Source organism: Grampus griseus (genome assembly GCF_964374135.1).
Source record: "Grampus griseus genome assembly, chromosome: 2".
NCBI lineage: Eukaryota > Metazoa > Chordata > Mammalia > Artiodactyla > Delphinidae > Grampus > Grampus griseus.
The window spans coordinates 108,913,370-108,941,253 of NC_139018.1; the positions used below are offsets into that span (position 1 = coordinate 108,913,370).

At 50.0% G+C, this 27,884-nt stretch overlaps 1 protein-coding gene across 3 annotated transcripts in view; it reads right to left on the reverse strand.

Annotated features, from left to right (window-relative positions):
• Positions 1-951: 951 nt before the first annotated feature.
• MEGF11 (multiple EGF like domains 11) overlaps positions 952-27,884 on the reverse strand; it is a gene marked incomplete at both ends in the record, with an annotated part of 235,534 nt that continues 208,601 nt past the window's right edge. The window contains 13 exons of one of the 3 annotated variants that reach the window (XM_082649570.1): positions 952-1,112; positions 1,739-1,945; positions 9,101-9,157; positions 11,661-11,762; positions 12,393-12,459; positions 14,759-14,877; positions 16,411-16,647; positions 17,962-18,090; positions 18,653-18,781; positions 19,274-19,402; positions 20,580-20,708; positions 25,603-25,737; positions 26,112-26,258. In XM_082649570.1, coding sequence (XP_082505696.1) covers positions 952-1,112; positions 1,739-1,945; positions 9,101-9,157; positions 11,661-11,762; positions 12,393-12,459; positions 14,759-14,877; positions 16,411-16,647; positions 17,962-18,090; positions 18,653-18,781; positions 19,274-19,402; positions 20,580-20,708; positions 25,603-25,737; positions 26,112-26,258 — 1,748 coding nt within the window. Of the gene's footprint in view, positions 1,113-1,738; positions 1,946-8,801; positions 8,892-9,100; positions 9,158-11,660; positions 11,763-12,392; positions 12,460-14,758; positions 14,878-16,410; positions 16,648-17,961; positions 18,091-18,652; positions 18,782-19,273; positions 19,403-20,579; positions 20,709-25,602; positions 25,738-26,111; positions 26,259-27,884 lie in introns of those variants that run through there. The other 2 variants (XM_082649571.1, XM_082649572.1) reach the window with 2 other exon arrangements.

Here is a 27,884-nt window from a genome sequence, read left to right on the forward strand (position 1 = left end):
GAGTCAAGGAATGCCAACCAAATAAATTCGGGAGGCCGAATAACCATTTTTAGGGATGTTTAATTCTTACCAGTCTGTGACTGCTTGCTTAAAGGCATCATCTCAGAGTTCCATTTCACATGGAATAACTGAGGTGTTGGATGGACTCAGGAGATATGACAAGGCCAGGACTGGCTTGCAATGTTCTTGAACTTTGAATTGGCAAGATTTTGTAAAGCTGGCCTAGAAATCATTGTTTGACTGAAAGAGGCTGTTGCACTTTGGAAACTTTTTTTTCCTCCTACTACCAGCAGGGGCAGAAGAGGGAAAGTTAATTTGTATTCATTAAAGTCTTATTTTAAAAAATTGAAGTTGTCAGCATTAGACTGTATACTAAACTCTGTAATCTTGGCAGTTATAATTTGATTGACCTGACATATATGTACAGGTACTTTAGGATTGATATTAGCATAGTTTGTGTCCATGTACTAATTATCTTAGGTAATAAAACAGATAAGTGATGGTAACAGGAACCAAAAGCACATATACATTTCAGGTGCTTTAAAGTAATCCCCTCTCCTCCCCAGTCCCCTTTACTCCTAGGAAAGTTGGTAAAACCTATTCTACATGCTTTCTAAGCATCATGTTTCAGATAATTTAATATATAAATATTAATATGTATATATTTAGCGGATGTTGATGAGTAGCTTTATCTTAAATGTTTTAAAAGATTATATAATCCGTAGCATTTGGGGTTGGGGGTGGGTGGGCGGTAGAATTTGCTTTTGAGAACGGACCTTTTGAACAGTTACCCCAGTCCCACTTGGAAGCTCTTCTTTAGTTCCAGGTGAACGTTATAACAGACACGCAGCTGGAATCAGTCTGTACCATTATTTCAAGTCAAGGGATTGTCTTCTTTCAGAGAGTCAGAGAACATTCAGCAGAGCGCACTGCAAGAGAGAGGCTTAACCCTCAAGACTGCTTGTCCTGGGACGGCCCATTGGCAGGACTCTGTCTTACTGGGAGGAGGTTATAATGACCAGGAATATGGCTGTTCCTAGGTAGGTCGTATGGATTCTGGATATAGCTGGAGTTACAACCACGGCTTTCTTGGACCACACTGACTGTGGGCTCTAAGGAATATAGTGAAAAATGAGTTCAGAGAACAGATTAGCTTTGGTTGCCTTGTTGGGGGGAAGAGAATTCTATTTAACTTGGTCGGGGGAGAAGCCAGGGGTTTATGATAAATGTATGAAGGTTAGGACTGAGGCTTGTTCAAGAGATTGAAAAGCTAAGTGAGTGTGCTATCAGAATCCCAAGCTCTGGTCAAAACAGAGGGACTTAGAGTAGGGGTCAGGGGTTTTATCAGTGAGCCCAGGGACATGGGTTAAACTGGGAAAAAGTAGAATAAGGTGATTTTGAAACTTGCAAATGTCTGTTCTGATTGTTTTCTTTTTTAAACAGGAATTTGTGTCAACAATCAGTTGAAGTGTATGTGTTTGTGTGTATTGACTCCCCACCCCCAATATATCTGCTTCACACGTAGCCTTAGTGTTTTTTAAAAGCAGAGTTGGCACAAGAATTTGATTTCTTGTATGAGAGAGGAGGGCAGTCCTGGGAAAGACAGTTCACCTTGGATTCCTTAAAAAGCAACAAAAGAAGGGTGTATTTTCAAGACGGGGACTGGAGAGGGCTGTTTTCACTTCAGATGCTGTACTAATGCCCTGATTTCACTAAGTTACTTATTTGAGACACCTACCAACTTCATATATATTTTTATTAGATGTCGACAAGGATGGCACATCTGTGTATGGAGACCCCGTGTGCACAGGCGACTTCATTTCTACATAGCTGCTTTCTGGAAGCGTGCAGGTGAGGATGGGTAGGTCCTTAATTGTGGCATAAGGGTTTTCACTGCTATTCAAGGAACAAGTGCTAGAACTGCATACGGATTCTTTCATGTAATCTGCAAGGCAAGAGAGATTTCTTAGGACAAGCAAGGACATATGACTTAATTTAAATACCAAAAGCAGAGTACAGTTTATGTGCTTTCAGGATTGAGAAGTTGTAAACACCTTTGATAATCCAAGATTCACTTACTAAATATGTTGAGGAGTGCTTTTCTAGGTAAGCAGAGTTCTAAGGAATTATGTTTTTGGAGGGATAAGAACATTTTTGCTTTAGTAGTCAGGTATAGCACCAGAAAGGGATTAATTCAAGATATTCATAATATGCTTTCACATCTGTTGTTTAATTTTTACAAAATCTTGCAAGGATAGTTGACTGTATTTTATGAGATGATGGCCCAGGGAGATGAAGTGACTTGTCTAAGGTCATATGGCTCGTGAATGGCAGTGCCAGTACTTGAATCCATGCCTTGGGACTCCTTGGCCTGTGTATTTTCTGTGATATCATTTTTCTGAATTCTTTTTGATGACTAAGCTTAGGTTCAGAAGAAGTAGGTGTGTGATTTGGCACAAGTGCCAGCAATTTGGCAACCTTTAGGCAGTAAACAGGTAGTATCCCTGCTCTCGAGAAGCTCGTGATCAGAGGTGGGGCAGACTGAAGTGTAATAGAGGTTTAAAAAGCACCTGGGTCTCAAGCTAGGCTTTGGAAAGTTCCTGTTTTCTAGTAAGCCTGCAGTATATCTTCTGGGGTCAGTTACTCCAGTTCTCAGGAATGCTAACTGAAATCTATTTTAGCAGTATCTTTCTCTGATACTAGGAGAACTCATGCTGCTTCTCCTGTAGTCTCTCAGGTGCATCATCCCCAAGACTTCAGGGTGTATTAGGGTACAAAAGATGCAAACTGGTTTCCAAATATGAAGCAAGGTAACTGTAGCTCACTGGAGGAAGAAGGTTCTCTTTGTGACTGGGAGTCACAGTGAAACGGGAGCCCTTCTTTCAACCTCTATGCCATTTTCCCTTTTGGGGGAAGATTACTGCCTCCTGTGGATTGTTTCAAATGAGGCAGAACTTGCCTAGAAAAAGCAGGAGACTCTCTAATTTGGCAACTCTGGCCCTCATCCTTCTGTGAGGCTCTGCCAGCCAGGGGAATCTAGAAATAAGCACTGAGTTGCAGGGGCTTCGTAGTCAAGAGTGATCTAAGAAGTCTACATTTCTATAAGTGGTAGCAGATGGTGAAATTTCTCTATTTCTCAGCTCTAAATTTCTATAAGTGCTAGCAGATGGTAAAATTCTCAGATGATCTTTCACTAGAACCACCACAATTTACATTTTGGGCTGCTATTTTTCTATGCTTTCTGCCTCCAACTTGTGAAATTAATGAAAATGTAAAAAAGTGAAAATGGTAGTGTAATTCAAGGGGTTACTGGATGTACCTTGGTCCGGTGAGAGCAGAGCGCTCCACGTGACTGAAGTAGTTGAGATGTGTGCCACCACAGGAGTCTTTTCTCCCACAGCAGGTAACTGGTTGGGAGGGGATTTACTTTTTTGTTAGTATAGGGTTATTTATGTTTGTTTTAGCAGGTAACATTTCCTCAATCTTGTACAAAACTACATTCACCCATTAGTTCCTAAAAGTGTAGGCAGAGCAGTAATTATTATTTCCCCTCCCCCTTTATTGCTTATGAGGAAACTGAGATTTGTATAGTGACTTCCCCAGGGTTACCCTGCTCATCAGTATTAGAGCAAGCTCCAGAACCAGGCTCAGAGCACTTTGTATCACAGCTTAGCCCCCAGGCAGAGAGAGATGTGGGTCTTGGGTCCTGTCTTGGATTGTGGCCTCTCTCTACCCTAGAACCCTAGAGAGGAGGAGAAAACATTCTTGCTAGACAGCGAGCAGTCCCAGCAGAGACTAAAGGGAGGCTGGATTGGCCCAGCTACTGGTGAGGCTCTCATAGGGGAAAGGTGGCTCTGGGCGCTAGGCCATGACCTGCCCAAGTCACATGGAATTGCCTCTAGTGAATACTTTGTTTCTTAGTACAAGGGAGTGGGGTTAAGTCTAGGAACCTCAGCTGGCCCCTTGGTCCCATTTTGGGTTCTCTGAATTTACCAGCCAAGTAGTAAGGCAGTATGACTCAGCTGCTCCTGTGGAAGCTGAGGACTACTAACTAGTACTGCTTAAAGAAGGGCTATCCCCAACACCTCTCCCCTCCTCCCCACGCAGGCACATCAGTTTTACTTTGATTGGCAGCTGACTCAGTTGCATATTTTCTAAAATTTGAGGACTAGTGTTAGCTCGCTTTATAGCACATGTAGCTGGTCTTCACTGACTCCAGTTAGATCACTGACACTTGTTACATCTGTGCAGGGGGCCAGGCAGGAAGGACTAGTATTACTACTTTAGAAATGAGGAAACTAAAGCTCATAAAGTTTGCCTAATGTTAGTAAGTAGTTAAGTTAGGACAACCCCTCCCTGCTCTGATACCCAATCAAGGTGTTTTCCCCTCATATTTTGTTACCCTGTACGCCTGTCCTATATCCTAAATGCAGACTATCTGCAACAGCTTCACCTTACCCTGAACAAGGAAAGCCTTTTATCTGTGGGGCCAAGTTCAGCTGAGAAAGGCCAAGCTCTTTTTGTGGACGTCCCATGACTGATTATTAGGGCAGTGGGAGAGGCTTGAAGCTCTAGCTCAATGCCTAACAGAGCCTCAGCCAACCAGTAGTGGCCCTCTTATTTCCACCAGAAAAGTCGGCTGCTTTCAAGTTTGGGGAAATAAATTGTTTGCTCTGTAGCAGGGGATGCATCTAAATAGATAAAAGAGAAATTGGGGTTTGTGGGAATGGGGTGAGTCTCAGGGAGAAGATGTATCATCCATAAAGGGGCCAGAGGTAAAGCCAAAGGGGATGGAGAAGAGTGTGTGTGTGCGTGTGTGTGTTTGGAGGTGGTGGTAGGAGGGTGTTGAATTATGGAATAAACTGGATTCTGTTTCTGAGGAGGGAGGGGAAGGGCAGGGCCAGCTGGAAAACTATACTTCAGGAACCTACTCTTTTCTCCAGCTGAGTCATCCACCTGCCTGCTCTGAGGGAGGGCATGGTAAGGGGAAGAATAACCAGCTGCTCTAGGACACTTCCTCATCTTTTTATAGCCCCACCTCTATACCAGTCTTTGCACTTTGGGCATGTTGCAAAGAAAGGGGAGACATCAACCAAGGCTCTCCAAGCTCTGGGGAGTCGCTCCTTTAAGGCCTGTAATTAGCATCAAGGCTGAAGGTTTAGCCCTATAACGTCCTGGCATTTGTTCTCATATAGTTCCTACCTTCCGCAAATCACATACAGCCACATAACTATCAGAGGCAGAAGGGGCCTCTGAAATGAACTAATTGAAACATCTTCATTTCATAAAGGAAGTAACAAATCGAGAGAGGGGAAATGATTTTCCAAGGCCATCTTGTGAGTAGGATTTGAACTTATCCCAGCCTTCAGGTTCACACTATCATCTACTTAAGGCCAATATTTCACTGTTGGGGAAAACCTAGGCACTGAACGTCCATCTCTTGTCTTCTCAGCCTACTACTACTATTAGAAGGCCACAATGCCTTTTCTCCCACACTGGCTGAAAAAAGTTTTCAGGATGTTGGTGGGCTCCTGACTACCTGGGAAGCCAAGGTTATTGCAAGGAGAGACTTGGAGGTTGGATTAGCAAGGAGCATACAGGTGGGGAAAGGGGCAGCAACAGTGGGATCCAGGATTTCAGGATCATTAAGGTGATGGAGAGTAGTGGGGAGGATTCTTCTATAGCACTTTGAAATGCCTGACAGATAAGTGTTGACATGAGGCAGTTTGTTGCAGAATAATTTTGCTGAGAGGGGAGCAGGGGAAGGAGAGATGGAAAGGTGTTTAGAGGTAAAATGGGGTTAGCACAGCGGTATGAGTGATCTCGCGCAACCTCCAGATGACAGTGAGTGGAGGTGTTTAGTAAGTAACAGGGGAAAGGGAGCATTGACTGGATTAGATGCTTAGAGCTGGAAAGGGCTTTAGAGATAGTGCTTGCACAACCCTGTCTTTTTTTTTTTATAAATTTATTTATTTATGGCTGTGTGGGGTCTTTGCTGCGCGCGGGCTTTTCTCTAGTTGTGGTGAGTGGAGGCTACTCTTTGTTGCGGTGCGCGGGCTTCTCATTGCGATGGCTTCTCTTGTTGCGGAGCACAGGCTCTAGAGCGCAGGCTCAGTAGTTGTGGCACACAGGCTTAGTTGCTCTGAGGCATGTGGGATCTTCCCAGACCAGGGATCGAACCCATGCCCCTGGCGTTGGCAGGCGGATTCTTAATTACTGCGCCACCAGGGGATCCCCAACCCTGTCCTTCTAATAGGGGAAGAAACCAAGACTCAGAAAACAACACTGTGATCTAATCAGTGCCACACAGCAAGAACCAGGACTAGAACCCAATTTTTTTTTTTTTTTTTGGCGGTACGTGGGCCTCTCACTGTTGTGGCCTCTCCCGTTGCGGAGCACAGGCTCCGGACGCGCAGGCTTAGTGGCCATGGCTCACGGGCCCAGCCGCTCCGCGGCATGTGGGATCCTCCCGGACCGGGGCACGAACCCGTGTCCCCTGCATCGGCAGGCGGACTCTCAGCCACTGCGCCACCAGGGAAGCCCGTTTGTTTTTTTTGTTTTTTTTAAATTTTTGTTTGGCTGCACCGTGCAGCTTGCAGGATCTTAGTTCTCCGACCAGGGATTGAACCCGGGCCCCAGCAGTAAAAGCGCCAAGTCCTAACCACTGGACCACCAGGGAATTCCCCTTAGAACCCATATCTTTTAACTCCCAGGCCAGGGCTCTTTCCCACTGAGTTCAGAGAACACTAAGACTCTTTTGTTTTGTTTTGTTTTTTGGTTTTTTTTTGCGGTACACGGGCCTCTAACTGCCCATTGCGGAGCACAGGCTCCGGACGTGCAGGCTCAGCGGCCATGGCTCACGGGCCCAGCCCCTCCGCGGCATGTGGGATCTTCCCAGACCGGGGCACGAACCCGTGTCCCCTGTATCGGCAGGCGGACTCTCAATCACTGCGCCACCAGGGAAGCCCTAAGACTCTTTATCTTAACTCTTAGTGGTTATAATTTGGTTTGGGCCAGTAGTTTTAGGAAATAATTCCATTCCTGGTACAAACTAGTTTATTATATGTTTATCTGGGGAGTTCAGCCAGTTAGTGGGGTTTATTTCCATGTCTTTGATAAGTATTTCTGTAAAGCTCTTAACTGTGATGTTCCATTTTCCTCTTGTTCTGGTGTGTTGGTCCCTAACAAACACCTGTTGGTACATTTGCCTACATAGCCATCTTTTCTCTCCAGTTTAAAGGATAATTATAGCCAGAGTGGTGAAATGAAACCTGGCTGCTAGCTTCCAAGTCTCCCCTGCACTCAGACACTCAGATATATGATCCCACAAAACAGGAATGAATGACGCCATGGCTGAGTCCTTAACTTTGTTTTACATTTATGGCTGCGAGTAACTACTATAATCACAATGCGTAGGACAATGAAGTGCATAGGGAAGTTGTGTGCTCATTTATTGAGGTGTCTGGGCCTGTCTGAATTCATTCATGCTTGAGTCATGCATATTCTCAGAGCTGTAAAGGTCCTTAGAGATGTTTCTGTCCAGTCCCCATTCCTCCTTGAGAAAGAAACTGAGGTCCCAGGTCACAGTGATAAGACAGTATAGTTTTGTTTTCTATTGTTTAGCTTCATCTACTGTAATGGCGCTTCCTTTCATTTGGGTGGTTTAAGTCAAAACTAACAAAAAATTGCCAGAATGATGATCCCAAGGGCATAGTGACCTATGGGTGGTGACCTTCTGTCCTCAGATCGTTCTCTTGGGCTGTGCACATCCTCCTCTTGGGCTGTGCACATCCTAACACGTGCTGGTGGAGACTTGTCCTTCCTGCTCTGTTGTTCAGAACACAATTCTCACCACCATCCACCCCTAGCTCACCCCACTTTTTTTTTCTCACCCCACTTCTAATAACCACCCCACCAAAGGTTGAAGACGACTAACTCTCCTTGGTTAGGAAAGTGGTGTCTCAGGTGTACCTAAGGCTAAGTCTGAAAGACCAGAAGGGTAATCTGGGAAATCTGAGTCAGTCTAGACTTAGGGGTTTGTAAGTGTTAGGTGATACGCTACATAAGGATGCCCTGAGGCATTTGTCACAAAAGGTCCCACTCTAGATCTATGGCATCAGAATCTTGGGGAGTTGGGGGGTGAACATATGTATTTTTAACAAGCTTTCCAGGTGATTCTGGTACACAGCTAGGTTTAGGATATCCGCTGGGATCGTTGCTGTAAGTCATATCTCTTTCAGTTTGGCTGAGACTCTTAAATAGTCCTCAGAGACACAAGGACAACTCTACTACATTAGTATAACCCGTTACAATATGCAGAAACACTTGTGATCTGTGTTTTTTATTAGATACTCAGGATAACCTTGTTAGATCATAGGACAGGCATACTTATCCCAACCTTGCAATTTGAGAAAACTGTGCCTTACGGTGGTTGGTCATAGTTAATAAGTGACAATTTCAAAGCCACCTGTTTCACACATTTCTGTTATTTAAACCTAGGCCCTAAGCCTGGGGCAGGACCTGACCTTTCATATTTGGCTTCACCTGTATACTTCCTAGAAGGATGATCCAACTTGCAGTTCCTATGTGTTAGGGATTAGTCCTGGCTTCTCTTTTCTCTGGGGCAGAGATCTCGTGAGGGTGGAGTGCCGTACAATATTAACACTAGGTATTATTTTCATTCCTTGTGCCCCAGAAAGCCAGAAGGTGCAGGGTGGCATTCCTTACCAGCGCAATGACAGGAGGCCTCTGGGGCAGGTAGATTGACTTTATTTCAGATTTTATAATCAATTTAACTTGTACTAATTGGTTGGATAATGACGTTCTACATTTCCGAAGACATTTAGTTGGCATCTATAAAAAACCCATAAGCGTTTCCTAAGCAGGTGCAACTGAAATCAAAAGATGAAATCATTATTATTATGATTACTCCTCCTGGGCAGAGCTACCCAGCAGCCCCAGGTCCTGTGGTCTTTAACATTTTTTGGGGGGGTGGGGGAAGAGATGCGCAGTTTGTACCTGGTAGAACTGGCCATTTCAGATCTGCACTCTTTTTCTTGCTAAGCCCTTTCTAATGGGACGTCAGGATTAGATACTGTACCTTTGAAGCCTTTGTCCATAATGTATGTGTTCTGACGTCTATCCATTCCACAAGCACCTGCATAAAAACAGTAAAAGGAAAGAAAATTATAGGGGTGAATGAGGTTTACCTAGACTGCATGAGTTCTTTTGTTTGTTTGTTTTCTTTCTCCCCTACCCAGAAAATAAATAGTTCTTTAGTGCTAGAAAATTATTCTGGGTTTAATCTACTCTAAATCATCTTGACCATACAGGAATTCTTTAAAAGCTCCTAAAGCATAAATGATGAGCTACAGCACCCCCTGGCATATTTAGCACTACTGCTCTTTAACCTTCACTCTGAGGGGAATGTCTTCCAGGAGGTGATCAAAGGCAGTTCTGATGCCACCTACAGTCACTGTAGGTGAAGTTTCAGTCTCCAAAAGTATAGGATAAGGAATGAATCAGAACCAGTTCTTAGCTTGGGGGAAGGGTGTATGACATTCCCAGTGCCAGTTCTGTTGGACTTCGGAGAGGGGGTGAAGACTGTTTCTCACCTTGTAGCTCTGGTCTTCCCTCTCCCCTTCTGGATCCAAAGCTCGACTGAGGGGAGCCAGAGGGAGGTGAACAGGTAGCTGAGGTTCTTCATTGGTCATCTCTACAGGATGTATAGTCATTCCCTTACATAGTCAGCTGGCTTAGTCCCCCTCCCCCTGCCCCACTTTTTTTGGGTGGACTATTTGCACATAATTGAGAGTTGTATTTGAACAATACTACCAGTGTTTTTCAGTCCCAAGGATTTCTTTTTTCCCTTTTGGCTGTCACAGTTTATCCTAGGCTCCCACAATGCATGGTTCTGAGCCCCAGCCAGAGGCAGGAAGGACACAAAGCTTCAGCGACCAAGCTCTGGTTCTTTGCTACTGGTGATCCCAGAAAAGAAATTATGTGATACTTTAAATTTGGGACAGTGATGACTTGGGCTCACGAAGCCATTATTTTCAGCTTTTAACTGAGAATGCCATATCAGGCAAGGCATGCAGCAAGTGCTTACTAAAATACAGTTTCACTGCACTTGACTCTCCCCAGTTGTTGACACTGAAGACCAACCCATGGCTCTTTAGATACATCCCCATACCTCTTCCATATAGAGGTCCCTAGTTGAAATTGCAGGAGCCTACTCCTATCTCCCTTCCTTCCACACATTGCTCAGTGATAGAGCAGAATCAGATCCAAGTTTTTCTCAAGTTTGCTATTCTCCAAAGGGCCTGTAGGTACCTGTGCCCTTCAGAAGCATGACTGTAACAGTCTGTATCACTGGTGTCAGTTCAGCACTTTATTCTAGACCAGGGCTTCTTTTGCCCTCCCTGAGGGAGGGAGGCTAGGCTGTTAACTTTTTCCCTTTTTAGAGAACAGGAAACAGGCTCAAAGAAGGGCAGTGACTTGTCTGAGATCACACCGACAAGTGAGAAGTTGAGTTCTGCGTAGAGCTCAGATGTTCTCAAGTATTCTCTCCCATTGGCCACCAGCCTGCCTCAGTGTAAGCGAAAATGACAGCGTGTGGTGGCTCTGGCTACAGTGGTTGAAGGGAGAAATCTGGGCTGAGCCCAGAGGATGCTCCCAAATGGAAAGAGGTGCAGGGTGGTGGTAGTGTGTGTGTCGGGGGATTGTATCTGGTGGGGTTATTGAATGTCCTGAGCACTGCTTAGGGGGCTCACAGCCAGGAGCACAGCCTCCTGGGTATAAGCCCAGGGTATGTGAAGCCCATGCCTACTTAACAGGTAGATGGATTTAGAACCTTTGCTCTTCTTACTGCTACTGGCCTCAGAGACCTGCAGGGGTTGGTAGAGCTGCATTTCACTTGAGCTCTAGAAACCAGCTAGAGCCTGAATTCAGGCCCAGGTTGTCCAGTGTGCCATCTAGGGCAGGACTACTTTGTAGGGAGGCCAAATTCTCTGTTTATTCATTGCACCTACTTCTGTAACTCCTACCTCACATCCTCCCATAGCAGGACTGATTTTCCAAGTCTCTTTTTTGCATCTTTCCCAAGCTACCAGGTTTGAGCCTAATATATGAGCACAGAGGATGTTGGTTGACACATCCTGCCTCAACCTCTCTAGATCCCTACTGGACCACCCTACCCTATGATCTGGGAGAGCCAGTCTGGGGTCTCTCTCTGAGGGACATTGGGCTTTTTGGCCACAGAACCAACTCTCCGTCATTCACATCCACGGGCCCAAAGAATCCCAAAGATGTCACCATCTCCAAGTCACTTCTCAGTGGTTTTGGGTTGTATTCTGTGGTCTGCAGGGAGTGCGGTTATGTTGTGTTCCCTTCACCTAATACTACTTGCAGTTTGTCCATATCCACTGACCATGATAGGAGGAGAGGGGGTGACTGGGGGGATCCAGACAGGCTTCCTTCTTCAGATAGGGAATCGGGCTTGTAGATTAATTATGTCGGAGGGAAGGGGCTCAGCAGGGAGAGTTCTGGGACCATGGGGGTAAGTTAAAGGATAGGAGTGGGGGTTAGGGTAGGCGCTGGGTCTGGTCTGGTATGACAACCTCAGGGGTCCAGGGGATAGAGGGTAGGGCTGGGAGTCTAACCTGGTGAGTGTAGCTCAGCGGGGTGGCTGAGGTGTCTAAGTTCAATGTAGAAGTCCTCGGGCGGGTACCTGGCCTCCAGGGCACTGATCTGGAAATGGGAGTCTAGTGAGAGGATGACAGGGAGGAGCCATTATTCCCAGGGCCCTGGTATGGCAGGGGTTGGGGGATGAGGGTCAGGGTGGGGCAGGTTGGAAGGAATTAGGGCTTCCATGTGTAGCATCCAAAGGCGCTAGAGCCAGCAGGGCCAGAGGGATTTGCTAGAGCTGAGGCCACTGGCCTTGCTACCCCTCACTCCCCACCCCTCTCCCGCACCCCCATAGGAATTGGTGTCTGCCAGGGCAGTGGGGCAGAGGGAATGAGCCCTTGAAAGGGGCACCTTGGTGGGGCCTGGCTCAGGCAGGGGTCCCTTTCCCAGATGGTGAGTGCATCTTTTGCTTCCAACCTGAATCCCCACATCTGGGCCCTAGCTTTCTCCCTTGTGGTCCCTGGGTCATAGCCACTCTCTCCCTATCCCCTAACATAGGAATGAAAGGGCTCTTGGACTTCATTTGCTTATAAGAGCTGAAATAGGGGCTTGGGTTTCCTCCCCACACCCCTTCACCCTGGGGGAAACCATGCTTAAGATTTATCTACTAACTCTCCCAGGGAGCTGGGATGGGCCCCTGTCAATATGGGAGAAGGAGAAGAGGGTGGGATGTGATGGCAAGGGACCAGACTCAAACCACTACTGACCTAACACGTTCACATAGCTGTAGGGGGTCCAGCCTGCCATGTCTCTGTCAAGGGACTTGTTACTGAGCTGTTTGTTTGGAAAGTAGGAGAGCGAGCTACTATCTAGTACCCTTGAGATGCCCCTGCCCAGCCTTTGCTTTTTTTGCCCACCCTCATGCACCCACCCCTGTGATGACCCTGACCCACCTAGGTGCTAGGTCGTTGAGGGAAAGGGAGAGTTAGGTGTTCTATGATAGGCCACCGTAGTGTGGCTGAGGCCAGTGGGAACAGAACATATACCCCCATCTAAGCAGTCTGGCTGAAGCTGTAAGGCTCTTGGGCCCCTGGGACACAGGGGAGCAAAGGGCAGGGCCTCTTGAGAGCCAAGAACTGGCCTGAGCCAAGCTGGCCCTGACAGGGAAAGCAGGTCAGCTGGATGGGGCTGAGCTGCAGGAGAAAGGGGTGTTGGCAGCGTCTCAGCTGCAACACGAGGCCATCTCCAGCACAGAGCCGGGTGCCGAGGCTGCCTGCAACATCACTGTCACCTCTGCCACCTGACCTGGGCTGAGTGTGAGAATCTTCCTTTCATGTGACCAAGAAAGCTTCAGGGTAGGTTGGCCTTATGGCGCAACCCTTTCTCTTCCTGCGATCTCACAGCTGCCCTTCATATGAGGCAAGGATGGTTGTTCTCATTGCACAGCTAGGGACCTTAGTCCTGCTTGTGGGCCCCGCTCATGGTCACACACACAGGCAGTGACAGAGCTGGGTCTACAACTTAGGTCTCAGCTCCCAGACCCATGTCCTTTCCATGTCATCACAGCTGCCTGCCCTTGCTAAAAATTTGCCAGGCTGAGGGGTCCCTGACCACACAGAACTACTTTGGGCCCCTGGGGTGAAATGAGCCAGAGGGTCACCAAGTGGGCTACTCTGTAGTAACTCCACCCCCTTACTGAGTGACAGAGGGTGGCTGGTGCTTCCCTCTCAGCATGAGACCAAGAATGACATGGCCACAAGGGACTTTGTCTCTCACCCCTGGCGTCCTTTGCCTCTAACCTGCTGTAGCCTTGATAATGTGGCTCTAGTTAATCAAGGACCTCCTGCTGGGAAGCTCCTGGATTCCCTTCCCTTGGCTCCTCAGATCAGCCTAAAGCTGTGAAGCTGGGTGTGGGGCTGACGGCCACAGGCTTTGCATACAGACCTCGAGGTACCCCTGCTTGCAGCACTGCCATTCTATTGGAAAACTGAGGCTGAGAGCCCCTGAAGAGGGCCTTTGGGTGCTGGCTTGACAGGGGTGGCTCCTGGGGCTATATGGGGTCTGTGTCATTGTTGCTAGGGGGCTCAGGGTGCATTGCTACCAGGGCTGTGGCAGCAGCCATGGTCCGTGGACTGGTGGACATTTTCTGTGGGGCAGATGGGGAGAAAGGATCCCTAGAGCTCTATAAGGCACAGAGCTGGAGGATGAAAACTGCTCCTGGCCATGTTCCTGGCCCAGGATGGGGTTAGCCCCCCATGGTCCTGCCATAGCGTGTGTGTGTGCACGCAGGTATGCAGCATGAGCCCGTTGACCTTGTGGTCCTTGGGGCTGTCCCTCATTTCTGAACCTCTCATCTGCCCACTATGGATCCTGGCACACCAGGGGGTGCTCACTACACATGTGTGCTGAGACATCCTTGCCCAAGGGCCTGTGATTGTACGAGGACGTCTTGCCATCAGCCAGTGTTATGCTGGGAGCTGTGAGGAAAGGCCCTGTCCAGGGTGGTACACACCTGACCTTGAAGGCCTGCAGGACTCACTGTTAATGGGAACACTTGGCTGTGACTGATCTGATGTTTGGGTTCCATGTCCCTTGTGATGGTTCTGATAGCAACACATGGTTGTGGGTGTGTACTGATAACATGCAGTATGTAAGGTGGTACCTAAGTAGTAGTAGTTACTCTATAATGTGCTGGCTGCACACATGGTGCTGGTAACATACTGTAGTGATTAATTCTGTAGTGTTTTGATTATATGTGTTAACATGAGGCAAAAGTGGTTACATGGTTATGTGCGACAAGGCTACACATGATTACTTGATGATCACATGACTTGGTACCCACCGGTTCCACACAGGGTATGGGGGTGTATGTTATATCGAGTGATGCTGTGAGTTGGTTACATGTGACGTGTCCTGCTTACATGGCACTTGTTGGCTCCATATAACCTGGTGGCTTCCTCTTACGTGCTTCACAGAGTGTTTACATGGGATCACAGGGCAATGTGTATTGTATTGGCAGTTGGTTCCACACAGACCCTGGGCGGGGTGGTGGTGGTGCAGTTTCTTCCCAGGCAGTGGTGAGGGCTCAGTGCGTAGACAGCGGATGGGGGCTGGGGAGTTAGGGGCCCGGTACCTTGGTGGGGCTGTTCCTGTCCAGAGTGCTGGCCTGGTTGGTGTTAGGCCCCCCGCACGCCAGTGCGTGGTAGCTGGAATTGGAAAAGCACTGGGCATGGCTGCTACTTTGAGACAAATCTGGGAAGAGAACAAGGTGCCACATGCCATCACATCCCTGGCCCTGGCATGAGACACCCCTAAACTAATGCTTGGGCTGGGCTGCCTCGAAAGTGCTCTGCAAAGAGAGACAGTCAAGTCTCCCAGCCCCCAAGCTTCCTGGCATCTACTACTCCCCTAGAAATGTGTAGAGCCTGATTTGCCCCTTTCCTTGCAGTGGCCCTCCTTGCAGCTTGCAGGTTGCAGGTTAGGCTTGCCAGTGTGGAGGGTGGCACCAGCGTGAGAAGCGTTAATTTGACAGTCTCAGATATCCCCGAGTCACTATGTAGGGCTATGCTGACCCTCCCCTGCCTCCCCCAGGGTCAGATCCCAGTAGTGAGGCTGTAAAGAGAACCCCACTTCTCCTGACCTTAGCCTTGTCCTCCTGCAGATTCCAGTGGAATGGCATGGGAAAACCTAGCCAACCTTGCTTACTATAGTCATAGAAGAAAATCCCCAAATCCTCCCTATGAGCTTTGGGATTTCATCAGGGGATATCTACTTTGGCTGAAACCCAGGGCAGCATGTAGGCCAGGAACTTCCTCAAGGTAGGGTCTGCACCTGGGCCGCTCCTGGCTCTCCTGCAGCGCCTCGCACGGAGCTGGGCAAATAGTAGGCAATGGAATTAGCAGGAATGACATGTCAGCAGGCCGACATGATCTTGGTTTTCTAAGTAAGTCCAAGGTCCAGGAGGCTGCAGGTCAGCCATGAGCTATGGAGCCAGCTGGAGAGAGCTGTCATCCTTGTGCATACCCTGACAGGCCTACCCTCCTGTGGCTCCGGGCTGTGGGCAATTTTAGAGCATTTTGACCTCTTCTGTTTAATGAAATATGAAGCAAAAAGCTGTTCTTATTTCTAAGGCAGCAGTCCAGACTCCCAGATAAATGCCTGCTGGAGTTGTTACCCCATCTGTGAACAGACTGGGTTCCAGCAGGCCCGATTCGAGGGACATTGCCCAGACTTTCAGACTTCCCCACGTCAGGCCCCGTCCCCTTCCACTGTATAAATAGGGCCCTCCTAACTCTGGGAACTGGGAGGGAGGGGTGCTCTGAGGCCTTCACCAAGGAAACAAAAATGGGACAGGGCTTGGACATTGGGCCCCACAGCTGGTCTCCTGAGGTGGCACAGGCTGGGGAGAGGTTCCCCTGGAGCATTTAGGAAATTTACTGCTTAGTGTGGGTGCTCTTGTGACTAAAGCCCGGTGAGGAGGAGGGGAAGCTCTGGGGAAATGGAAGAAGGCTCCTAACTGTAGCTGTTCAGAGTGGGCATCCTGGAAATGACACCCCCTGGGAGCCCCATCTACCTTTCCCAAGTGAGCTCCAGCTCCTCGCCTCCATTATCTCTGCAGGGGAGCCTGAGCATCCAGCCCCAGAAGACAACTCTGCAGGCACGACCACCCACCTTCAGCGGTAAACCCCGGTGTCCCCAAGAATACTGTGTGGCTCCTCTTGGGTCCTGTGTGTGTGTATGTGGGGGCGGGGCGCAGGAGGGAGCTGCTGGGGGCATAGCCCTTACCTGAGAGGGAGTAGTCAGTGCTGGTCATCCTCATGGCAGGTGTGTAGGAGACGCGGGGAGCCAGGTCTCGGCCCTTCTCTTTCTGCCGCCGCCGGTGCCAGGCGAACAGGCCCAGCAGCACCACAATGAGGAACAACAGGAGGACGATGCCTGTGACAGCACCCACCGAGTGCCGCTCTGCACCCAGTGCTGGGCTGATCTTGGTGTAGGGATTTAGCTCCTCCATCATGAGGGCAGCTGCGGACAGAGGGAGGGGCTGAGCCTGGGGCAGGCCTGCTTGCTCTTCAGATCTCCTCAGCCTGGGGCCTAGACTCCTAAGGTTAGGAGACCCGGGTGCTGGTCTTGGCCCTATTCTTCAATCCCTTCAACCTCACGTGTCTGTCTTCAACTGTCTACAAAGGGTAGCCTCCCAGGGTCATGACAGGGAGCAAATGTGATCATAGGTGGAAACCAAAATAATGGATGTTTACTGAGTGTTTTACTCTGTTCTGAAAATGAGTTACAGATATTAACTCATTTGATCTTCCCAGCAGCCCTATAAAAAGCTGTTTATAAGTCCTATAAGAAATAAAAACTAATTATTTCCCTTGCACAGATGAAGAAACCGAGTCACCAAAAGGTTAGGTAATTTGCCCAAGATCACACAACCAGTAAGTGGTAGAGTGGGTTTCTCAGGAGTCAGGAAAAACTGGACTCAGCCCCCTCCCTGTCTACCAACTGTGTGACTCAGAATCCTCAGTTTGCTCATTTGTAACATGGGGACAGCAATCCCACTGTGAGCACTAATGAGAGACTGACAACGAAAGCTGTGAGTGCTGTACCAGTGTGCCCAGGATTGCTGCTCCTAAAACCCCTCTTGCTGATATATGTGTGGGCTGTCCCTCATCCCCCATCAGAATGCAGTGGAAATGTCTTTTGGCCCCTTTTCTGTACTGTGGACGCTTGGGTGCCCATTCTCATCCCTATCTCCTACAGCCAACAGCAAAAACCATTTATCGAGTGCTCACTTGATGTGCCAGGCACTGTGCTGAGTCCTTTACTCACATTATCTTAACTTGGTCTTCACAACAGCACTATGGGGTCTTGTCTGACTATAGACCTGGAGCCAAGGTTGAGCCCCTTTGGGCTCCTTGGCTCTCAGCAGAACCTTGTGTCTTTCCACATGTGGAGTAACAGACCCAGCAAAAGGAAATGACCGGCCCAAGGACACCTAGCAGGTAATGGCAGATCTTCCGACTTGGTCTGCTGACCCTTCCACAGCACTGGCTTGCCGTCATCCTTCCTTGGCTCACAAAACTTGCCAAGGATGAGCAGAGGGAAGTGGTGCCTGAGAGGCCGCCTTCTCCATCTGCCTTTCCAGTGCCTGGAGCCTCCCCCTCCTCAGCCACCCCACCCCCTTTCCACTCCCACTCTCCTCCCAATGTGAATAAAAGGAAGTCACAGAGTGTCCTTATAAAATTCAGTCAGTCCCATTGGCTACTCCCTAGAGCCTGCCCCATGGGGCCCCTTCTATAGCCCCCTTCCCCGGGGACTCTGCCATCTGTGTATTACCTTGGTCACACCTGATCCCTTTGAATCCAGAGCTGCAATAGCAGGTGCCTGTGACATGGTCACAGGTGGCATTGTTCATGCACTCACATAGCTGCTGACACCCATAGCCAAAGGTTCCTGGGGCACATCCTGTGTAGCATGAAGAGAATCGGAGTTGACCGTGAGGTACGCCCACTCTCCACCCCTCCCATCCCTTATGTGGGCAGCTGTGAGGATTAGTTCTGCCTCACAGAGCGAAGCCTCTTTCTCTGTAGCTCCTGATGTGCTTTGGTTTGCTACTTGGGGCTAGACAGAACACCTATAACCCTGAGTGGGGGGACACCCACCCCTACCTCCTCCTCACCTGGTCCATATTTACACAGCATCTTCCGTGTGTCAGGCCCTGAGCCGGGTGCCACAGGGGCTTCAAAGATCAATCAAACAAGATCTGCCTCCCTCTACTCTCGCTAAGCTCCTCCCCCAGCAAAGGCTCTGCTCTGCCTCCACATGCCCCATCCCCACCCCCACTGAAGGAAGAAACTCTTAAGCCAACGTAGGCCCAACCTTCAGGTTTTCTCCTTGGGAGTTGCTCCAAAAGTCAAGGGAGCAGGCAGTGCAGGGCCCTGATGGGTGGACCTCAAAGGGGGAGGCTTCCCCTGCAGGAGGCTGAGGCCTGGCATTGACACCAGGGTCAGGGGTCGGGACAGCTTACTCTGCTCACAGTGTCGCCCGGTGAAGCCCGTGCGGCAGGTACACTTGCCGCTGATGTGGTCACAGCTGGCACCATTCTGACACTGGCACACATACCCGCAGTCCTTCCCATAAAACGCTGCTGGGCAGCCTGAAGAGAAACAGGGCGGGGGCAACTGCTGAGGTGCAGTTGGGACCAAACCTGCCTCCTGCCCCTTCTTTCTCTAAGCATGGGGTGAGGACTAGCGACACCCTGCACGCTCCACGCTCGGAACCCTCACGCTGAAGAGGCAGGGAGTCCTTTGGACGAGGGTACCTTGGAACCAGAGGCTAGGCTGATGTCTCTTTGCTGTGCAACCACAGGCTGCTCCTCCCCACGCTGGGCCCCCTGTCCAAGGAGGGTCTGGTCTTGGTGATTGCTGGGGTACCCGATAGCTCTGGCCTTCCAGGACTTTGGGCGCCTCAACCCCCTGAGTCCGGCCAGACTCTTTAACCCCAGGGGTGGGTGGTGGGGGTGGATAGCTCCGAGCCCTGGGGCCTGCCTCCTCCCTCCCTCCACTGCATGTCCAGACGATGCCCACGGCAGCCAGCAGGCCGCAGCATGGGATTCCAAATGGCTGGGAGGCTGGGAGGCGGGGCTTACGCTGTGTGCAGAAGAGTCCGGTCCAACCAGGGGTGCAGTGGCAGGCCCCATCCTCGGCGCTACAGCTCGCCCCGTTGTGGCAGCTGCATGTGTGGAAGCAGGCGGGGCCCCAGAACCCAGGTGGGCAAGCTGGGCGTGGGTGGGATGCCGAGGGTGAGGGCCAGGCAGAGAGGGGCAGACGGAGAGGGAGGGAGAGGAAGGGGGAGTGCATGTCAGCCAGGATGCCCCCGGGTGGCATTTCCTGGCTTTCACGGGGCTTAACCACTGTTCCCAGAATTCCTCCACTCACCTCTTGACCCAGTCACCCAGGATTCCCATTAAGCCCGGATTCTCTGCCCACCCTCCCAGTTCTGAGGGCTTCTGAACCTTCCCTCTTAGGGGAATGACTGTGATTTGGAGCGTGTGGTAAACTGTAAACACTGCGGTTTACGGTGTGAATACTGTGTGTACTAACTTCCCCATGAGGATGGTGGGGGGGGGGGGGACTTTCCCAGGGAAGGGACTTATTTCTTCTCAGGCAGCTAATGAGCTCCCGGAGGATAGCAGGGATATCTCCTCCATCAGAATGGAAATGCCTTCAGGCCAGTTTTTTTGTTTGTTTTGGCCACTGCCTGGCATGCAGGATCCTAGTTCCCTGACCAGGGATCAAACCCTTGCCCCCTGCAGTGGAAGTGCAGCATCTTAACCACTGGACCACCAGGGAAGTCCTGGGCCAGGGCATCTTAACTGGGACCGTTCTAGGGGTACTGGCTGGGTCTCACCCATCAGCCAAGGACTCCACAGGGCAGAGGCTGAGTCTCTGCCTTTAGATTGGGGGTCCCTGTTACCTCTGTATCAGATTGGGTTCACCTTATAGGAACAGCCCCTACAATGCTCTGCCCAGGCCTATGATGCCCAGGACATCAGTCACATGAGCCACCCAGAGGACACCCTTGTGAGGCAACTGCCCGGGCCTCCCCTCACTTCCCTACTCCCTCTTCCTCCCCATCCAAACTTAGGGGCTACTCCTTGATCAGATGCTAGGAGTATCAATACTCAGCGTTCATAGTATTAATGATACTACGAATAACACCCATATCTTTAATACTAACAGTTAATAATGCTAGTGATCAATCCTAGTAATTCATCACGTTAGCTATAGAGACTATATGGGACTCAGGTGGACATTCCTATCTGCAGGAGATTTCAGCCCTGGGAGGTAGAAGCACCAGGGGCAGAGAGGTTCTGGGCAGGGAGTGGGTGTTTCTGGGCCTGACCATGGTCGGGGGCATTCCGGGGGGAGCATTCCCAGAGGGCAGCAGCTTACCCTGTGAGCAGTCCTTGCCAATCCATCCAGGGAAGCACTGACAGGAGCCATCGATGGGGCTGCAGGTCCCGTTGTTGGCACAGGAGCAGAGCTGGGCACAGTCCTGCCCAAAGTGCCCTCCAGCACACACTGTGGGCACAGGACAGCCTGGCACCTGTCCTCCCACTTGTACTCCTCAGACCACCACCCACAGCTACACCCCCAGAAGTTCCCAGGCCACAGCCATGGCCATCTGGGGTCACGGATCTGGGTGGGAACTGCCCACCTCAGCACCTCCATCACCCTTCTCCATTTCCACATCAATGAGTTCCCCCTCTTGTGTCCACAGCTGCATTCTTCGGGAGCCTCTAGTAATGATTCCCTCTGACAGGAACGAACTGAGGCCCATAGGGGTAGAATCACTTGACTTAGGTCTCACAGACAGAAGTGGTGAGGCTGGGAATCCCACCTCTGCACTCAGTCCAGTGGTCCCTGCACTGCCCCGAAGCCTTCTGCTTTCCATTACCACACTTGTGTCAGCATCACTGATCTCACAACTGCGAGGGCAGGAATGTTTATAGCTGGAAGGAGAGGGACAAATGCAGGGTGGCAGGTCTGTCTGCAGTTAGATGGCTGGAGGACCGGCCCCAAATGTCTATCCCTGTCCCCCTGTTTCCTGTCTCTCCAAATCCAACCTGTTCCTTGAGCCTCAGTTCAGCCTCCTCCCCAGGAGAGCCCTCCTGGGTCCACAAGGTGCTCTCTTCCACTGAGCTCCCATGGTATTTCCACCTTGAGTCCTTTGTAGGATTTTGATCCCGGCCCCTCCTGGAGGAGTCATTCCTTGGTTCCTGGAGGAAGGGCTGGTTTCCTCAACAAAGCTGCAAGCTCCTTGAGGACTAGATATGAGTGTTCACCGAGCACCTCCCTCTCAATTCCCTCTCAATTCATCCTTCACCTGCTTCCTACAGCCTGAGCTCTCTAAAGCACAGCTCTCTTCATGGCACTCCTATGCCCTGCTCAAACATCCTCAGTGGCACCCTAGTGCCCCAGAATAAAACCTAGATCCTAGAGATCAGCACTTAAACATACCTCATCACCCAGACATTGGACCACACACCACTTTCCAAATAACACCCCATGCCTTTCCTCCTCTGTGCTTTCACTCCAGCTGTTCCCTCCCAGAATTTCCCTGACCCTCATGCCCAGCTGTGGAAATCCTACCCTGCCTACAAGACACATCTTAAGGACCACCTCCCCGATGATCCCTCTGTAGTAGACAGCTAGTCCTTCAATATCAATTCTCTTCTTCCTTAGAAGTAGTTTTAACTGGGCGTATGTCCACCTGCACAGAGAGGTATGACCACGTGACTACATTCTGACCAATGGTAAGTGGAAATGCGTGTCTTTACTTGCCCATTCCTCCTTCCTGTTGAAGAATAATGTGGATTATGGATGAGAATTGTGGGTAAGATAGCTGGAGCTCAAGCAGCTACCTTTCCTCAGAGGTGGAAGCCATGTGCTGAGGATGGCAGAACAACAAGATAGAAGGAGTCTGGGTCCCTGACATCTATGTAAGCTACCCTACCACTCCCTAGTGGCCTACTTCTGGATCTTTGCTTTTCTTTCATCTTTTTGGTTTTTTTGTAAATGTGTGAGGGACACAAAGCTTGTCATCTTCAAGTCAGTTATTTTGGGTTTTTATGTTACTTATAGCTGAACTTAATCCTAACAGATTCACCCCTCTTCTCTGTTCTGGGAGGCTATGTCCCTGTTTGAGCTTCTAGGACCCTCTATTAGTTTCTTCCCTGGTCTTCTGTTACTGTGGCTTGTGAGCCATTTCAGGCCAGGCCTGGGTTCCACCCGTGTCTGTACACCCACAATGCCTGGAAAAACAACAGGTGCTCAAGGCACAGTGGCTGAATATGTGGAAATAAACTGCTGCCCCTTCTCCCCCCACCCCAGCCCCCAAGTTCTGCTGGGAAAGGCTGAGCTCAGAATTTTCCCCTCTGGACTGCAGGCTTTATGAGGGCAGGGAACTTGGCTCTCTTGTTCTTTGTTGTGTGTGAGTGCCCAGCACAGTGCATGGCATACAACAAACACTCAGGAACTATTCCCCAAATGGCCAAAACTGGCCCCAGGAGCAGTGACGTTCCAGTGGGTTCTGCTGGAATCAGTGACCCCTGTCCCTTCGAGCTCCTCTCAGTTTGACACGCTCCCCTCAAAGCCCAGTTCCAGCTGGCCCTACACCCTCCAAGATGGCCTCCTTGCATCCCTGTTATGGGGGAGGAAGTCCTTGAATCCCTGAGGCCCTCATTTGGCTGAGCCACACTGAGCATCAGGGGAAGGTGTTGATTCTTAAAGAAAAGCAACTTCCCCAGGCCCACATCTCTTGAAATTTGGGCTGGCACCCCTCCCTTAGGCCACACTGTCTCATATTGTCAGCCCTTCCCCAACTGGATGGTGGGCACCTGGATCGGTGGCCACTCTGTGCCTCTCCTGGACATGATTAGCAATTGAGACAAACAATACCAGGCTCTCTAGCCCAAAGCCTTGGGTTTGGGTACTAGTTTTATTTATGTATTCAACAAACACTTCTGTGGCACTTTTATGTACCACTGTTCAGAATGCTTCACAAATATTAGTTCAATTAACCTTGTAATACTCTCATTATTACATATTTTCATTATTACTAACTCTACAGATGAGGAAACTGAGGGACTGAGGGGTTAAGTAACTTGCCCAAGGTCACACAGCCAGGAAGCTCTGCCACTCACTGGCTAAGTACCTCCGAGCAAACCACATCACCCCTCTCAGTCTCTGTTTCCTCATCTTTGAAATGGGACTGATAACCCTCACCCACTGGCCTTGGGCTATAGTTAATGGTTATGGGCACGATGGCTGATTTGGGCCCTGTGCTCTTCCCTAGCAAAAACCTTAGCTCCTTCCAGGGCAGGTCCACTGCCAGGAGGATGACATGCATCTCACCTGTTTGCAGCTCAGCCTCCAGCTTTGGCTTCCTGAAAAGCAGGTCACCCAGCATGCTCTTCCCTGCCTCTGGGAGGTACATGATGTGGGGAACCCATCCCCTAGTCCTGGCCCTCTGTGGGGAGCCGGGTGCCAGAGATGCTCCACTGACACCCATCCTAAAACCAACTCTGAGCTTCTCTAACAAGACTTCTCTAACAAGTCTTATCTTTGAAGTCTTTCTCACATATGCAAGGCTGACAAATTCACCCACAGAGCTGCTAATGTGATCAGTCTAATACATTAATTGGTTAACTTCTTAGCTGAATCAAGAGTGAGGCAAAGAGAGAGGTGGTGGAGAGAAGGGGGACTGGTGAAAAGAAAACATCTGGTTGTATTTAATCTATGTTTAATGATTCTGCATAAGCAGTGTCTGTAATTTGTAACTCGCTGGAAAGCCAGTCATTAGAAAGCGTCAGTTCAATTTTTTACAAGGTTTGAGACTTAACCAGGGCAGTTGCCATTAATAGCAAACTCTGTTAGATCTATGTGTGGAAAATACTCATTAGGCCAGCGGGCGATAAATCAGACATTGCAGGATGTGAGAGTTACTCCTCGGGCTGCTTAGGTCCTAATTTAGACCTGGCCTATCTGTATTGACAGCTGGGTCTCCGATGTTTAATAAGTAAACCTCGACACGTCAGGTTATGATTAAACTGCCCTAGGAGGACTGCAAGCAAATGAAACTGTCACGTATGTTTCCCTGGGGTCCAAACTTCTCATGACCTCAAAGCATCACGGAGTTAACTTTCCACTCATACATATTAATGGCCCACACACTTAGAAAAATAGCCGAGCTCAGTGGTCATTATTCATCAAAAGAATCCAGTCCCCTGGGAGGCAGTGAGCTCTCAAAGGAAGTATTTAAGCAGAGGCCAGATGAGACTCTCACAGACGACCTTGAAGTTGCTTTTAGCTCTAAGTTTACCTTAGACTAAGATCCTTTCGCTCCTTACAGGTTAAAGTACAAATTCTGCAACCTTGTCTTCAAAACTTTCCAGGAGTCCCCAGACTACCTTCTCAGTCCCCTTTGCCATCCACGGCCCCTGCATCCTCCTGCCATTCCCTATGGCTGGATAGTCGCATATGCATGCCTCTGTGCTTTGCCCAGATTGGTTCCTCTACCCACAATGCCTTTCTTCCATCTCTGCCTTTTAGGCTAAGGCCCAGCTGAAGTCCTACACGGCACGGAGCCGTCCCCCAAATCCACCCTGCCTTGGCCTAACTAAGCCAGGGACAGCAGCAAGCAATGGTGTGCAACGGAGCCAGCTTCTACCTTCACACTGGCTATTAAATATTCGGGAATTTCACGACCGGTGTTAAACCGGTACCTTAGAATCAGCCATGGTGGGAATATCTACAGCATAGAAATTTGCAAATGATACAGATTAGGGCTCCCCCCCCCACCCACCCACCCCGCAGAGAGCCAGTTTAGCAGCACACCAATTCAATAAGCTTTATCTCCCTTTTCAACTCCCACTGAGTGGAAGAGTTGGCTGGAGTTGGTGCTGTGGATTCTGCAGCTGAGACAGGAAAGCGTGTGGTGAGGGATTAGTGTTGGCCTGAGTGTGAGGGGAGAAGGGCTGGGAAGTTGCCATCTCCAGCGAAGCCAGAACCGTCTCCTCTGAGCTCCCACAGTGTTCTCTGCCTTTCCCACTTGGCACTCAGCACAAGCCATTTGGGGTCACTTCATATGTGGACCTCATCTACGCTTGTTTCAATTTTTATCCGCTTAGACTGGGCTTTGGAGTCAGAATTTGTTTCTCAGCTCTGCCGCTTCTAGCTGTGAGACCATGGAGAAGTCATTTAACCTCTCTGAGCCTGCTCCTTCAACTGCATCATGGCTTTGTCTCACACCCCGTGGTGTGTCCAATTCTTATTAAGGTAGGTCTAAGCCCTGAAGAGCCAAGGAGCTGCCTCCACAGAGTATGATGAGAATCCTGAACCTTCCTTCCCTGCTACTTCCCTCCTGTGACTCCTCGTCTCGCTGGTCCACACACCTTCCCCCTGGAAACAGTACCTTGGTTGCAGAGGGTTCCGGAGAATCCGGGGAGGCACTCACAGATGCCGCTGGCGTGATGGCAGGGCCCGCTGCTGTGCACGCAGAGGGGGCACGGCTGGGCGCAGCTGTGGCCATAGAACCCAGGGGCGCAGACTGGGGGTGAAGGGGAGAGGGTGGTCAGCAGCCCAAGGGGCCCCAGCCAGCCTGGCTACTTGTCCAGTCCCACACAGCGATGAAGAGAGGCTTCTCAGAAGCATGGGGAGAGTCGCGTCTGCCCCACACCTGGGAGGGCCCGTCCCTTTCTACAGGGAGGAGTTGTGGTCTGGTCCTGTTTCTACTGGGGAGCCAGGCTAGGCCCTGAACTTGGGGACAGAAAAGTCAGGGCCAGGAGAAAGGGGATTAGAGGGAGGGACTTGATGGGGACTGACTGTGTAAGCCCAGCCTCTCTCAGGCCAGTCCTAGTTCCAGCTGGGAAGGCTGGGGAGGATGAGCTGTCCGAGGTCTGAGGGGTAGGGTCTCAGCCTTACTTCTCTGGCATAAGGGTCCTCGGAAGCCCGGGGCACACTCGCAGCTTCCATCCTCTGGGGAGCAGGAACCGCCGTTCTCGCAGCTGCAGGACACGGAGCAGTTGGGGCCCCAGCGACCGGGCGGACACGTGCTGTCACAGTGGATGCCTGTGGGTCAGAGGCAGACTCAGGTCAGTGGTAAGGGGCGAGGGTGAAAGGAAGAATGGGGGGGTACTATGCAGTAAGAAGAGGTGGAGGCAAACACAGCAAATCTGGGAATATGGAGGAGAAAAACAGAGAAGCTTGGCTGGTCAGGGAGGGCTTCCAGGAAGAGGCGATGCCTGAACTGAGTCCTAAAGACCAAGGAGGAATTGACCAGATAAAGGAAACCCTATGTGCAAAGAGCAGGAGGCAGGAGAGAGAATCACGCCTTGAAAGATAAAACAGCATAGTGTGGTTGAACCATAAAGTACGAGATGGGATACGGCAAGAGATGAGATTGTGGGAATCAGAAGGGATCAGATCATGAAGGGCTTCCTTTGTCTTTGACATCTTAGCTGGAATCCAAGGTTAGTGCAGCAAGTGAGTGCCATTATAGGGGCTACATGAGCTGGGAGTGAGTTACCTGCCCACCCACGTTAGCCCAGGAGCCACCGATCCTTGCTGGGCCCTAGCCAACCAGCCCCTGGGCAGTGGCTTAGAGAGTGGGTGGGGTCTTTTCAGATTCTTTTGACCACAGTCCTCAGTGCAATATGTATTTTATATCATATGTGCACACACATGTATAATAGAAACCAACATTTTGCAAATGACATTTACTGTCACTGTGATGCAATCTGATGTTTTCTCTGCACTATGATGTATTCTATGTCCTTAAGAAAAAAAAACCTAGTTGTGACCCAAAAAATTGATTTAATGACCTTCAGTTTGACATACAGTGGCCTATGTGGGAAGGGATGGAATCTGTCAAAAAGAAAGAGGAGCAGGGCCTACATGGTCTTTTTTGAGCTGAGAGAAAGGAAATATGTGTTGGGGTGATTACAGCCTGAAGGCTGAGAAGAATTTTAAAAGGCCTGAGGCTGGATGCCCAGCTCTGGCGTGGGGTTTCCTCCCAGGCAGAAAGGCTTCTAGTCCGCCACGCGTAAGGTGAATGGACCATGGGGACCCAGGAGACCAATTTGGCTTTGGAAGGTGAATATCAGAGGCTCAGAGAGGAGCAGAATTAGTTTACAAAGCACGTCTGCCTTGTTATAAGGAAAGGGATCGTGAGAAAGAAAAAGAAAGAGGGAGGAAGACATTCAGGCTCAGTGAACAGAGCCGGTCCTAGCAGCAGCAGAGAGCGGTGGGACCAGTTTAGAGGCAGGCTGGCATTATACAAGCTTACCTGGGTGGGTAGGGAAAGGCGAGGGGGCAGAACAGGGGGAGAGAGTGGAGAGGGAGGGGATGCAACAGGCTTCACTCTCCTCCAGCACCTCAGTCTAGCCCATGCTCCCTCCCTGGGCCTCCCTCCCTGTGACAGCTCAATTCTGCAGCAGGGTGGAGGCTTCAGATGCCACTCTGCAGGAAATAGGCCTCTGAATGGAGGGAATGGGGTGCGGGGAGCTTCTTCCTGGGAATATAGTCTTTCCCCAGTGAGAATCTGGTGGTCACATTTCCTCCTCAGTGGAGGTCTCTCCCAGTGGAGTTTCAGGTGCACAAGAGGTGAAGCCGGGACAAGCAACACGGATGGACCGAAGGGGAGCCTGGGGCGAGGGAAACCACAAAGCTGTTTAAAACCAAAAGCCATGATCTGCC